This window comes from Oikopleura dioica, chromosome PAR, assembly GCF_907165135.1.
Source record: "Oikopleura dioica chromosome PAR, OKI2018_I68_1.0, whole genome shotgun sequence".
NCBI classification, from domain to species: domain Eukaryota; kingdom Metazoa; phylum Chordata; class Appendicularia; order Copelata; family Oikopleuridae; genus Oikopleura; species Oikopleura dioica.
The window spans coordinates 14261231-14274308 of record NC_137293.1 but is presented as its reverse complement, the minus strand read 5'-3'; the positions used below and the strand labels follow the sequence as shown (position 1 = coordinate 14274308).

The 13078-nt window shown below is 41.8% G+C and overlaps 7 protein-coding genes across 7 annotated transcripts; all 7 read left to right on the top strand.

The window, feature by feature from the left end:
- The first annotated feature begins 17 nt into the window (after window positions 1-17).
- LOC145705382 (coatomer subunit beta-like) lies at window positions 18-4247 on the top strand. The gene is made up of 13 exons (XM_081782847.1): window positions 18-99; window positions 152-519; window positions 585-1071; window positions 1119-1589; window positions 1713-2036; window positions 2078-2221; window positions 2271-2561; window positions 2727-2843; window positions 2887-2994; window positions 3035-3178; window positions 3222-3320; window positions 3368-3515; window positions 3559-4247. The coding sequence occupies exons 1-13, from the start codon at window positions 19-21 to the stop codon at window positions 3639-3641; spliced, it is 2865 nt and encodes a 954-aa protein (XP_081638973.1). The 5' UTR covers window position 18; the 3' UTR covers window positions 3642-4247.
- A 28-nt stretch (window positions 4248-4275) lies between these two features.
- Window positions 4276-6306, top strand: LOC145703075 (uncharacterized). Its single transcript, XM_081780388.1, has 8 exons — window positions 4276-4369; window positions 4499-4681; window positions 4725-4885; window positions 4939-5219; window positions 5263-5348; window positions 5395-5549; window positions 5595-5957; window positions 6003-6306. Exons 1-7 carry the CDS (start codon window positions 4287-4289, stop codon window positions 5738-5740), a joined length of 1095 nt encoding a protein of 364 aa, XP_081636514.1. The 5' UTR covers window positions 4276-4286; the 3' UTR covers window positions 5741-5957; window positions 6003-6306.
- A 23-nt stretch (window positions 6307-6329) lies between these two features.
- LOC145703074 (ribosome assembly protein METTL17, mitochondrial-like) lies at window positions 6330-8436 on the top strand. Its single transcript, XM_081780387.1, has 4 exons — window positions 6330-6799; window positions 6847-7353; window positions 7398-7856; window positions 7975-8436. The coding sequence occupies exons 2-4, from the start codon at window positions 6984-6986 to the stop codon at window positions 8223-8225; spliced, it is 1080 nt and encodes a 359-aa protein (XP_081636513.1). The 5' UTR covers window positions 6330-6799; window positions 6847-6983; the 3' UTR covers window positions 8226-8436.
- On the top strand, window positions 8279-9067 carry LOC145702010 (uncharacterized). The gene is made up of 4 exons (XM_081779222.1): window positions 8279-8412; window positions 8464-8583; window positions 8624-8867; window positions 8915-9067. Exons 1-4 carry the CDS (start codon window positions 8279-8281, stop codon window positions 9065-9067), a joined length of 651 nt encoding a protein of 216 aa, XP_081635348.1.
- Window positions 9068-9591: 524 nt separating this feature from the next.
- On the top strand, window positions 9592-10399 carry LOC145702951 (uncharacterized). The gene is made up of 3 exons (XM_081780250.1): window positions 9592-9856; window positions 9962-10244; window positions 10327-10399. Exons 1-3 carry the CDS (start codon window positions 9784-9786, stop codon window positions 10358-10360), a joined length of 390 nt encoding a protein of 129 aa, XP_081636376.1. The 5' UTR covers window positions 9592-9783; the 3' UTR covers window positions 10361-10399.
- Window positions 10400-10415: 16 nt separating this feature from the next.
- LOC145702009 (GTP-binding protein 10-like) lies at window positions 10416-11818 on the top strand (the record flags this gene model as incomplete). Its single annotated transcript, XM_081779220.1, has 4 exons — window positions 10416-10724; window positions 10778-11002; window positions 11055-11249; window positions 11397-11818. Coding segments are annotated over 4 exons (924 nt in total), but the record flags the coding sequence as incomplete, so codon positions are not given.
- On the top strand, window positions 11736-13078 carry LOC145702943 (transmembrane protein 65-like). The gene is made up of 4 exons (XM_081780241.1): window positions 11736-11951; window positions 11999-12148; window positions 12231-12497; window positions 12547-13078. Exons 1-4 carry the CDS (start codon window positions 11853-11855, stop codon window positions 12634-12636), a joined length of 606 nt encoding a protein of 201 aa, XP_081636367.1. The 5' UTR covers window positions 11736-11852; the 3' UTR covers window positions 12637-13078.

The window sequence follows — 13078 nt, the reverse complement described above, 5'->3', positions numbered from 1 at the left end:
AGGCTTTCTTAATTAAGAATGGCATCTGCGGACAGCGTTTGCTACACGCTAATAAACCCAAGTAGCGAAGCAGAGCTTGCCACAGAATCCCAGCTCAAGGTACTTTTTATTTTTTCCTTTGATAATCGCTATTAACTTAAAAATCTTCAAGGCTGAGATCGAAGATGTGAAGGGAAACGACAAAACTAAAGCTGCGGCGCTGAAAAAGCTAATTATCCAAACCCTCAATGGCGATAAATTCTCCCCGACGATGGCGATCCATGTTATCAAATATCTCCTCCCCTCGCAAGACCATCATATAAAGAAACTGTTACTGATTTACTGGGAAATCGCGCCCAAGGTCGACGAAGAGGGCAAACTGAGGCATGAAATGATTCTCGTATGCGATGCGTACAGACGAGATCTTCAACACCCGAACGAATTCATCAGAGGTTCAACCCTCCGATTCCTTTGCAAGTTAAAGCAGCCAGAGCTTCTTGAGCCACTCATGGAGCCGATTAGAAGCTGTTTAGAGCACAGGTAAGAGTCAGGGAAAGCTTTTCCGAGAACGAATTATTTAATTAATTGTAAAACTATTCTTTTAGACACTCGTATGTTCGCCGAAACGCCGTCTTAGCAATTAAGACCATTTATGACAACTTCCCTCATTTGATTTCTGACGCGCCGGAGCTGATCTCTGAGTATTTGGCCCAAGAAAAAGACGCCTCTTGTAAGCGAAATGCCTTCATGATGTTGATACAGTGCGATCGAAACCGGGCCCTTGCTTACCTAGAAACATGCATCGACCAAGTCCACTCCTTCAACGATATTCTACAGTTAGTCATCGTCGAGCTCGTTTATAAAGTTTGCCGCTCGGAAGCGTCGCAGCGAGGCCGCTTCATTAGATGTGTCTACAATTTGCTCCAGTCTTCATCAAACGCTGTCAGATACGAAGCCGCCTGGACACTGACGACTATGTCCTCCGCCCCGACAGCGATCAAGGCAGCTGCCGCGTGCTACGTCGAGCTCATTATCAAAGAGTCCGATAACAACGTCAAAATCATCGTCTTAGACAGACTGACAGAGCTCAAGGTCAGCCTAAGAAACCATTTTCAGTGTTGCTAAAAAATCAATTTCAGGAACAGCACGAACGAGTCCTTCAAGATATGGTGATGGATATCCTCCGTGCATTGAGCTCTCCTGATCTTGATGTCCGAGAAAAGACACTCAATCTCACGCTCGACCTTGTCTCATCCCGAAACGTCGTCGATTTAGTAAAATTTTTGGAAAAGGAAGTTCAAAAGAGCGCGTCGGCACAAGGAACCGACGATAATGACAAATACAGACAATTGCTGGTACAAACGCTTCACAACATCTCCGTTCGATTCCCCGACATCGCTTCACAAGTCATCCCCGTTCTCATGGACTTCTTGTCAGATTCAAACGAGCTCGCCGCGGGTGACGTCACAAATTTTGTCCGAGAGGCTATTCAAAGATACAGTACGCTCAAGCCACTCATCATTCAGAAGCTTTTGGAAGTGTTCCCTAGCATCAGAAACTTGAAGATAATCCGATCGATTTTGTGGATCCTTGGTGAATACTGTGACGAGGTAAGTCAGGGCTCCGATTTCTCTGGGATGGTTTCTTTTCTTGTTATGATTTGGCGCATAGACGCTTAAGATGTAACTATTCTGTCTTACAGCTTTGCCAGGCTTAAATGAATCACTTTTCAGCACGACTCTATCCTCGACTTCATGATCGAGCTCCGGAAATCTATCGGTGACGTGCCCATCGTCGCCGCCGAGATCAAGAAGGCAGCTGGCGAGGAAGAAGAGCAGGCCGAGGGCGAACAGACTGCTGATCCAGCACCTAAGAAGAGCTCCGGCCCACGAGTCACCGCTGACGGCACTTACATCACTCAATCAGCCTTGGTTTCTGACAAGAACAAGGAAGAATCAACCGCTCCACCACTTAGAAATTTCCTTTTGGAAGGAGAGTTCGCTACTGGATCTGTGTTGGCTACCACTCTTACTAAACTCGGCCTTCGATTCACTCAGGTACCTTCCAGCCTCCTGATCACATTTTGATTCTTCTCTAGCTCACGGATAACGACCGAAAGCGAAATGCGTTCCTCGCCGAGTGTATGCTCATCATGACATCTGTTCTCCATCTTGGACGAAGCGGCTACGCAAAGAAACCTATCCCAGAAGATGATGCTGGCAGAATCGTTGCATGCATCAAGGTACTTCTTCAACAAATCTAAGAACAAGAACTTATCATACGACTTTTAGGTCTTATCAAATCCAACTCCACAAACAACTCAAATTTTCGCATTCGAGTCTCGAAACGCTCTTTCATCACTTCTCGCCTCCAAAGAGCAGTACAAAAAGCACAGTAACAAGAAAGAGAAGAAAATTACAAAGATCAATCAGCCAGATGAGCCTATCAGTTTTGCCCAGCTCATGGTTCGAGATGGATCCGATCAGCTAGAAGACGAGCTTCAAAGCTCGCTGATGGCTGCTGTCTCTGGCGGACCAAGCAATCAGGAGAAGCAGAATCCACTCTCGTCTAAACTCAACAAGGTTCGAAAATCGATGATGAAATTTTTAGTCAATCTTCCAGACTAGGCTTATGAACTAATTCTGTAAGATCGTTACGGTACATTGGGCCCATAAAATGATTGGAACAAAGATTAACAAGATTAATTCACAACAATTGAGTAAAAATATTTCATCATATCCTTTTAGGTGTTACAGCTCACTGGTTTCTCTGATCCCGTTTATGCCGAGGCATATGTCCATGTTAATCAATACGATATCGTTCTTGATGTTCTCGTTGTGAATCAGACCCCAGATACATTACAGGTTCGCTACAGGTTGTTTTATCGTTGCGTAACTGTTCTATTAGTCCGTCACATTGGAATTGGCTACTCTTGGTGATCTCAAACTCGTTGAAAAGCCCACGCCACTTACGCTCGCACCACATGACTTTGCTAACATCAAGGCCTCGGTCAAGGTAACTCAATCGGTCGATTCCCGCAATAGCGACTTTTCAGGTTACATCGACTGAGAACGCGATCATCTTCGGTAACATTGTGTACGATATCACAGGCTCTCAGTCAGATAGAAACTGCGTTGTCCTTAATGACATCAAGATCGACATCATGGATTACATTCAGCCCGCACAGTGCACCGACCAGGTTTGAGAACCGATCGAAAAACATTTTTGTTAACTTATTTCAGGAATTCCGCGAAATGTGGTCCGCTTTCGAATGGGAAAACAAAGTCACTGTCCATACAAACATCGCCGATCTCCGAGAATATCTTCTTCACCTCGTCGGGGTAAATCCGATTTCATTCAAGCATGGAAGCTCATTCTCTCTTTTTAGGCTACTAATATGAAGTGCCTGACTCCGGAGCAAACGATGAGCGGCAATTGTGAATTCTTAGCTGCGAATCTTTACGCGAAATCGATGTTCGGAGAGTCGGCGCTCGCAAACTTGTCGATTGAGATTGGCAAAAATGGATTTGTCTTAGGTATGCATTCCTTTTTCTGCGCTTTTTACAATTTGAATTTCAGGTCACATACGTATTCGAGCAAAATCTCAGGGAATGGCAATTTCGCTGGGCGACAAGATCAACGACAGTCAAAAGAAAACGTGATGAACCCGCTTCCAGACTATTTCCAACCTAGCCCTTCATCTTTTCTGTTCTACAATTGACTCCAACTCCGTTTTACTTCGGACCGTCAACTCTTTCTTCACGATTTTCTATCGGATCTACGAAAAAACAACCATCTTAGTTCAACTTATATTTTCGAATTCAATTTTAGTAAATAATACTTCCGATACTTTATCAATGAGAAAGGCTATATTTAAATATTCATATTCAACTTGGACGGTAGTAGAAAAAATGGCCCAAAACTGCCTCTTACGGAGTGTTTTTTAAGTTATTAAAAAGTAATATTCTCTAATATTAAAAAAAAATGTGCAATATCTCACGCAAACAACACGTATTCCACATCTATCTGTTCATAAATACATTCTTACTGAATCAAACCTTCGTTTCCATTTTATATAAATATTAATCCAACGGGTGAAATCTACCAATTATCAACCAACAGTACCAGAATTAGACGAGGACGAAATTACATGTCGCAGTAACAGTTTTTATTATTACCTAGTGCCTGATTTCATTCTTCTTGGCCGTGTGTGGAATATTAGAATAATAAGATTTCAAGAAATAAAATTCAATTTCTAAAGCAATCAATCAGCAACTCTAACGCAGGAATCAGAGTTCAGAGGAAAAATGGCGCCAGGGCTTGTGGTGCTGAAAGATGGAAATGTTGTGGTTTGGTCGGGCTCAAAGGTGGTCAAAATTGATGTTCAACAGTAAGTGTACAGACATCCTCAAAGGGCTTTTATCAAAAGCAGACTTCTTACATAAAATATTTTCCGTATCAATGATACAGTATCATAAAAGTTGCATAAAGACACTCTTCCAAAGAGCATCATTTTTAGAAAAGCAATAACGATCTCGAAGGACTTTGAAGGTCTCGTCAATGATGTCATCGAAGATAAAGAAACCTTCCTCGTCTCGCATGACAAAACCGTGTCGATTGTTGATCCTCTGAAAATGGAACTTATTCAGCGTTTCGATGTTCCAAGGCGACCTTCGAAATTATGCGTTGTCGATCAGAAATGGTAGAATCAAGCTATTTTAGCGATGTAAATTAATGATAATTAGCTACATTGCGGATAAATCGGGAGATGTATATTTGGTAGACATGAGCGATGAAGAAATTAAAGAAAGAACGGATGTGAAGACGATGAAACCTATTTTGGGACACATCTCGCTGATCATGGACACATTTGTGAGCGACAAATTTATTTATACAGCTGAACAAGGTAATCGACAATTCAAATATAGAATAAAGATTTAAAATTGTTATTTTTATAAGACGAGAAGATCAAAGTCTCCAGTAGAAAACACCCCTTCATAATCGACCACTATCTTCTCGGCCACACTGAGTACGTTTCCAAAATCCAAGTCGACGAAGAAAGCAATGCTCTATTTTCTGCAGGCGGGGACGGAACTATTCGCAGTTGGAAAAACGGGAAAGCCGACAATGTCAAAGAACATGAGGAAGAAACAGTTTGTCATTCGTTAGTAGCTTCGCAGGATCATCTTCAATACGCAACTGTCAGTTTTGAAGACAACAAGGACTCGTGTATCAGAACGGTAGGTGTTGATTTATGACTTCTTGCCTTATTTAAAATCCAAGGTCGCCAAAAGGGACTTAGCAGAGTACCATACGTGGAAGCTCGAAGGTGGCTCGGTCCCAATCTCGTCAGCTGCCAACTCTACTGGGTCAGTCTACTCTTTCAACCCTTTTTAAGCGGATCTATTTTTGTAGACTCGGCGCCTATTGGCTTATTGAAAAAGAAAAGTCTTTGCAACTTTACTTCGCGAAAGATAAAGAGCTAGAGCTTGTTTTACAAGATGTCGTCGAAAGCTCGTGGAAAGAAGATCACTGGAAGGTGCTCAAGAAACAGTTGGAAAAGTCAGATAGTAAGTCGCCCTTTTGTTTGAGGAGCAATAAACGGGTGTGCTTAGATTATGAAAAATATCTTCAAATGAGAGAGGAAGGCTTCAAAAAAGCTCGTGGCGGGCGCAAGAAACAGAAGAGAAAGATCATGGAGCCGAATTCCGACTCCAATGATGCGAAAAAAGTCAATGTCGAAACAGTTACTGCCACTTGAGCTTTGAAAAAAAACTCGAATGTAATTATTCAGCTAGTAAGATTTTCAATTATAGAATGTTGCGGCAGGTGCTTGCCTGTCCGAGGCACGCCATGCGCAGAGCTCTAGTTACAGATTCTGCCGGCGCCTATCTCGAAATCCCTCACGTGACGAAATGGGCTGTTCCTAAATTCGCTGCAGTTTTCATTTGTGGTATTTCAACTGGAGCCTTCATTAGGTAATACTGATTGTTTTTCTACTTGTATCAAGCCTTTGATTCTAGCGCTCGCGGTGCGAAATTCCTTGAAGAATACGAGCTCTTCGTGCCCGACGATGATGACGATGACGACGATGATTAAATGCGCGATGCCTTCACTGGGCTTGCAAAAGCAGCCTTTGAGTTCTTACATTTTCAAAATATACTCCCTCTCTATCTTATTTCTCTTATCTTCCCTTCAGGGCTACCTCTACTACTGCATCTTCTTGTGTGTATAATTCGAAGCATTCTAAATTTTCAAGTACTCTTTTTCTCCAATCTTCAAGCTATACAAAAAAAATTCAAATAAATTTTCTTTTTATAAAAAGCATTTTTTAAATAATTTACGGTGATCAGCAATGTTGTCTCGTAAATGGAAGCCCTTGAGAAATTATGTGCGTCGAGTAGCTGAAAAAGCTGGAGCTAAGGAAAAAAGTGGCTGGAAGGAAAAACATGAGGACTTTGAGAAATTCGGTTGGAAACCAGAGCCTCTTCTTTGCGAGACGAGTAGATATGACGATAGATCGCCAAGATATAAGCTTGTTGATATGCCTGAGAATTGGTCGCCTTATAAATGGTCTGGCATCAACAGACCTGCGAATAAAAATGACTACATAGCCCTCCCTCTTAAAGTTGACGCGATGATGAATGATCTTGTCGGTTTCCAATTTATGAACAAAATGCAGAAAGAAAATTTCCGCTCCGCAGCTAGAAAGTTTGAGCAATACTGGAAACATAGGCGTATTGCTAGAGCACCGCTGAACGAGGATCAAGCGGAGAAAAAATATAATGAGGCTTTCCTTGCGACTCAAATTGGACCAAAGGTCTGCTCGAATACAATGAAGATAGACAGCTAATTATTTTTTAATAGAGGAGGAAAAATATTGATAGTATTCTTCAAGACTCATCGTTAAAAGCGGTTGTTGGCCCAGCAGAGCAACTAGAAGAAATATCAGAATCAAGTAAAGTAAATGCTCTTGCCGAGCATAGTAAAAGGTCTTCAACGAAATGCGAGAGCTAGAGGAAACTCACAAAGCAATTATATACGACATTGTTATTTCAAAAGTCTGGGCGAAGACTGGCATGATGAAGTCGTACGCAGCCACGTATAAGATCTTGAATGAATTGAAGAATTGCGGGATGGTACCTAGGACTATGCTTGATTTCGGTTGTGGCGCAGGCCCGTCTCTTTGGGCAGCAAATGAGCTCTTCAAAGACTCGCTGGAGGAATATACGGGCGTAGATAAATCACTTGATCAATTACGAATGGCTAGATATGTGGTCACAGGAGGCCATCCGGATCGGGATACGCCCGGAATTCGCTTCAAAAAGAGCCTTCCAGATGGAATTGCTGGCTCAAAAGAACAGTACAATATAGGTACGTCACTCTTTCATGACATGGCGTTCTTATCATTTTATCAGTCATGTGTGCACAAACGCTTGGGGACCTTCCTGATAGAAAATCAAGAGTGTCTGCTATCGATAAGATGTGGAATAAGGTGCATTACGAAGGCGGAGTGCTGGTAATTATCGAATCTGGGAGTATCGCTGGACACGAAATTGTTCAAGAAGCGCGATCGCATTTGATCGACAACATGAAAAACTCCTTTGTCGTTGCACCATGTGGTCATAATGCTCCCTGTGGGTTGTTCCGAAAAGCAGAAGGTCCGATGGCAAACTCTAGGCGGCTTGAAAAGCCAGAATTAGATTTCTTCCCCCGTTGCTCATTCCCAGTGAGATATGAAAGGCCTCACTGGGCATTTACAAAGGGACAGGACGATGGGAATCAAAGGACGATGGTAGTGGAGTCTTTCAATTACATCGTCATAGCGAAAAATGTTAACCAGCTTCCTCCAGCACTTCAGGCTCCGAGAATAATCGGTATGTGAAGAATTCTTTACGTAAGAGTCAATAACGCCCTTTACATAAGAAATTCCAGCTTTCACTTGTGGAAAGTCGTCATCATAGATATGAAACTTCTTCACTTTTGTGCTTTCAGGCAAAGTTGGAGTATCCGGGAAGGCACTGGAGACGACGAGTGTGGTCCTCTGTGTGAATGGAAAGCCAGTTCCACTCGGCTTAAGCAAAGCTCGAGACGGCGATGAAATTGTCCTTCAAGCCCAACGATCGCATGTGGGCGAAACTTTTCCAGTCAAGGAAATTGAGTCCTGGCAACCCACAAAGACGCGGTTTCGTTCATTTTTACCTTCGTTTTACGTCGTTTTTATATTCAGTCTTATCATCCTATAGTATAAAAGAAAAAAAAAACCTGCCCAAAGATCGACTATGAATTGCGAAAGAAAATGCTTGCGGAACGAGCAGCCAAGAAGACGAAAAAGTCGGATCCTGACCCGTTCGCGTTCGAGCATTTGGATTCTGACTTTGAAATCACTGGTATCGAGAAACTGTTCAAACATAGTATTCATGACTCGGGCCTGTTTACCGGAAAAGATTAAGTGCAGCGTGGTTTTAATGCAAATTTGTTTAGAAAAGTTTTGAGAGTGATGCTCGCGAACTTGGCCAGATCAACGAGGAGATACAGGCCCAATCTTTACTACAAAAATGATGAGAGCAAAATGAGTAATACTGTGAGAATCGAGGATCATCCGTAAGTCACAGTTAATTTTGATTGATCTAGCATTGAATAGAAAATGGGGCTGGAAAAGACAACGTACGAATAAAGCACATGCAGAATATCAGTTGAGAAAGACGCTGCTTGAAAAGGATGAGCTGAAGAGATGGGAGTACAACGACTGGGACCTTGAGCAAGAGATTACTGCATTTTGCCATCGAATTCAATGTGAAATGGACCAGTACGAATTCAGCCAGCTTGTGAATGCTGATTTTAATCAGGAATATATAATTGCCGTGCTTAAAAAGATAGTCGATCAGGTTTGTATTTTACAAAATTGCTTCAATTATCCACTTTGACGTTTAAGAAGGTCTGCATAAACGATGCATCAGCGAAGATATGCCAGGGCTTGGCGAGCTTGGAAGCTTTAGATAATGCGGCTAGATCTGTTGGCTTTCATAATCTTGTTCCTAATTATGAGCCAGAGTATTTCGGAAGGGGTTTACATAAGTATTATTAATTATTCTCTGATTTCTGATGATAAAACACATGTTTTGATAATTAAAATTGTTTGATTCTTGAGATAATAATGGAAACGCTCGGTCAAATCTCATTGCGTTAATTTATCGAACCCGCATCAAGGCTCATTCCTATCGAACCTCAAGAACGAATCCGTCATCGAAAATCTCCTTCTCCCGCCATATTTAACGAGCCACAACTTAGTAACTCTTATTCCCGAAGCATGGGAACCACCAGAAACTTATTATGAAAAACATATCGGTAATGTTTGCGAAAATTTTGCAGAGAATAAGTTGAGTTGTAGGATTTATTGAGCCTCGACTGGTGAAAGTAATTGGCGAGAACTCCGCTCTTCCTACTTACGTCGTGGCCGTTTTCGATGATGAGAAGAAATTTCTGGCGTATTCTGTTGGAGAATCGCCACAACTCGCGGCAAAAGATGCCACTAGAGTTGCGCTACAAAAATGTCTTCAAAAATGAATCTAGCTTATTTCCACAACTGACGACTTCTGAATCACTAGAATGTTGAAATCGGGCCTTAGCTGTCGAATTTGGCGCTGCCTAAGCCACACTAATCACTTGAGCGGTCAAAGAAGAAGAAGAAGCCCACATCTAACTGTGTCTAAGCCGAAATGGAAGGAACAAAAGGAGAGCGAAAAGCTTCTGGAATCTGACATCTACGACGAGAATATTGAAATATTGGGAAGGCGTCGTTCCATGTCATTTGTTGATCGCGTGCCTCTTATCTTCCAGGCTGGACATGGCGGGCGAGGAGCTGTGGGTGGCAAAGGTGATGATTCAACAAGTCGGATTTTCAAGTCAAAATAAATGTCTATTTGAAATGACGAGAATTTTAGTTTGAAACTTCGCGAAACTTAATAAATTGTTGTTTTAGGTGGTGTTGGAGGCCTCGGGGGCGATATAATTATTCAGCCTTACAAAGAGATGACTATGAAAATGTTCAACGATCTGATCAAAAATCAAAGAAGTCTTGAGCGAACTACAGACGACGCTTTCGTCGAGCTGTCGGAATCGGAATACAGAGTAGACGAGCTTGAGGTGACTCCAGAAGTGCCAATCGTCAGAGCAGCGAATGGATCCGCTTGTCCAGGAAACATTCGCTTTGGAAAACATGCGCAGAACTTGACGATTACTGTTCCAATCGACACAGAGATCAGGTGCTCATTTTAATCCCTTCGCGTGATCCATTTAATCTTCTGAGCCAATTAATCGATTAGCGAAATAAGAGAACGTTTTCAGAAATGTGGATACTGGTGAAGTGATTTCTCTATGACAAGGTTCTAGCATTTTATATTGTTTGATTGAATTGGGGACATAAATGAGAACCTTTTTCTGGTGATGAAAATCCAGTTATTATCGCAAAAGGAGGGGTTGGTGGAAAAGGCCTAACTGGAAAGCGCTGGCAAGATAGAAAATGGAATTCCGAAGCTGAAAAAGAGAGGGCAAAGTCGTGGATTACTGGACAGCGAGGCGAGTGTTTCAAAGCTTTTATCGAGCTGAAGCGAATCGCAGACGTCGGCTTCATCGGCTTTCCCAACGCGGGCAAAAGCACGCTTCTAAAAGCGCTTTCGAAAGCGAATCCGCAGATTTCAGCAGCGCCCTTTACTACAATTAGGCCTAATATAGGCGTTATAAAGGTAATTTTTCAGATTTCAAATTATCAGGTTGAATTATCTTTCCTTTTTTCAAGTTTGAGGATGGGAGACGGATCGAACTTGCTGATTTGCCCGGACTAATCGATGGAGCTCATATCGGCCGCGGCTATGGTCATCAGTTTTTGCATATGATCGAGAGAAATGCCTGTCACTTGATGGTGGTTGATATCAACGGCTTCCAATTGGATTCGGGAGGGCCTTTTCGAAGCGCGTTTGAAACGATTGTGCAGCTCATTTCCGAACTTGAGCTTTACAACGAGGTAGCGACGAGGCCTGTGCAACGACTGTACAAATATTGATGAATTCATTTAGCACATACCATCAAAACCGTTCAACCTGGTCCTGACAAAAGCCGATATTCCGGATTCAAACAGAAAATATGAAATTTTAATGGACCAACTCGACAACTGGGACACAATGATGAAGAAGCTCGAGCCCGAATTGGGACAAGTGCCCTCATCAAAGCCACGATTCGAATCTGTACACTTTATTAGCCCGCGATTAGAGCTGAGAAATAGGAAAAGGGATGTTGTTACGTTTTATTAGCTCCAAAACAAAAATAATGCTCGTAAAGTGATTTCGTTCGAACGAGACGATTCGCCGACGCGATCAATAAAATTCATCAATCAGAGCAAGAATAGGCCTTAAAAATACATCCCCTTTAGAGAAAAACGAGAAACTGACAGTGAAGAGCTGGTCAATCTCAAGAAGTCGATAAGAAAATTGATAAACAAGTCAAAACTTTACGAAGCCGCGAAAATATCAGTGAAAAAAGAAGACTCTGAATTTGAGGAAAAAAGGAAGAACCCAACCTCGAAAGAGTATCAAAAAGAAAGGAATGAGTTTTAAAAAGGGAAAAATCTATTCAATGACAAAGTATATTATGTGATAGAAGCTTATCGAGGTGCTAAAGCCATATTGTGGTTTGTTTTGGAGCCCAAAATAGCACGTGGAATTAGCCCATTTTTTCAAAGCTCATCCAAGACAAAACAGGATAAAGACGCTACAGCAGAGCACACGTCCGATAGATCCAGACTTACTGCCTCCCGAGAAAACGAAGGATTTCGATTTTTGAACGTTCATTTGACTAAAACCGCCTTCGGCCCTAGAATGATACGGCAACGGCTGTCCTGCTCGATTCCGATTAGATTTGCCAGCCAGAGGTCTATTTTCAGAAGATCCAAGCATGATACAATCGAAATAAAACAGGTACTTTTTATCTTTAAATTCATGAATTAGTGAATGATATTTTTCAGAATTACACAGATGAAGACTTGAAGCTTATCGTTGGCGCGCTGCCCTTGGAACAACGCCAAAAAATGGAAAAATTACTACGTGACAAGAGGCGTAACAGCGAGTTTAAAATTCTGCTTGAGCCTCAAAATCGTAAAGAGGTCCCACCATGGGTGAGTTACAAAAACATATAAACAAGACAGACATTTTTTACGCAGAGAAAAATGAGAAAAAGGTTAACGAAGAAAATTTCAGAAAGGATGTCGCATTGTCTTCTTCCACAATCTCGTTCCATTCATCGGCTTTGGATTCTTCGATAATTTATTGATGATCCTGGCTGGTGACTTGATTGAAACGCAAATTGGAGCTACGATGCATCTGTCAGTGATGGCCTGCGCCGCCCTTGGAAACACAATTTCCGACGTCTGCGGAATCGGTCTCGCCGGCTATGTGGAAGTTCTAGCGTTGCGAATGGGCCTTCCTGTTCCGGACCTTTCCCAAGCTCAACTGAACCACACTAGAGTACGTAACAGAGAAAGCAATCAAACTGGAGTCGAATGAATAATTTTAGGCGCGCCTTTCAAAAGCGACCGGTCAAGCAATGGGGATCATCATCGGCTGTCTAATTGGCATGTTCCCCTTACTTTTTATCAACAACTAGTTCCACTACTATCCAATATCTATGTACCTCGATTTTAGACTATGTTTATGCTTATGTTTCTTGATTTCAAATGTAATTACTGACTCACTTCTGTTCAAAGTTTAAGGTCTAGCAATAGCGCCTGTAAAATTTGCCGAGTCTGTTATATCTATTTCTTGCGCTTATGTTTCTTTCATTTTTGTTTACTACTGTTACACCACTGTTGATGTAGCTCATGCTGTTTTTATTTATTTATATTAACAATGCCAAGCTTCTTCCCAAAACTAATTTTGTTTATAAAACTGATGATATCGTTCTTTTAAGTTTCAATGACAAATAAAATCCCTCGAGCTCGCTTCCCCAGCTCCCGAAATGACTGATATTATTCCGCTTTTTGATTCTTTATCGATAACAATCCCTCAATATATAGCTTTTTTAAATAAGTGCGAAACAAACAAATCTC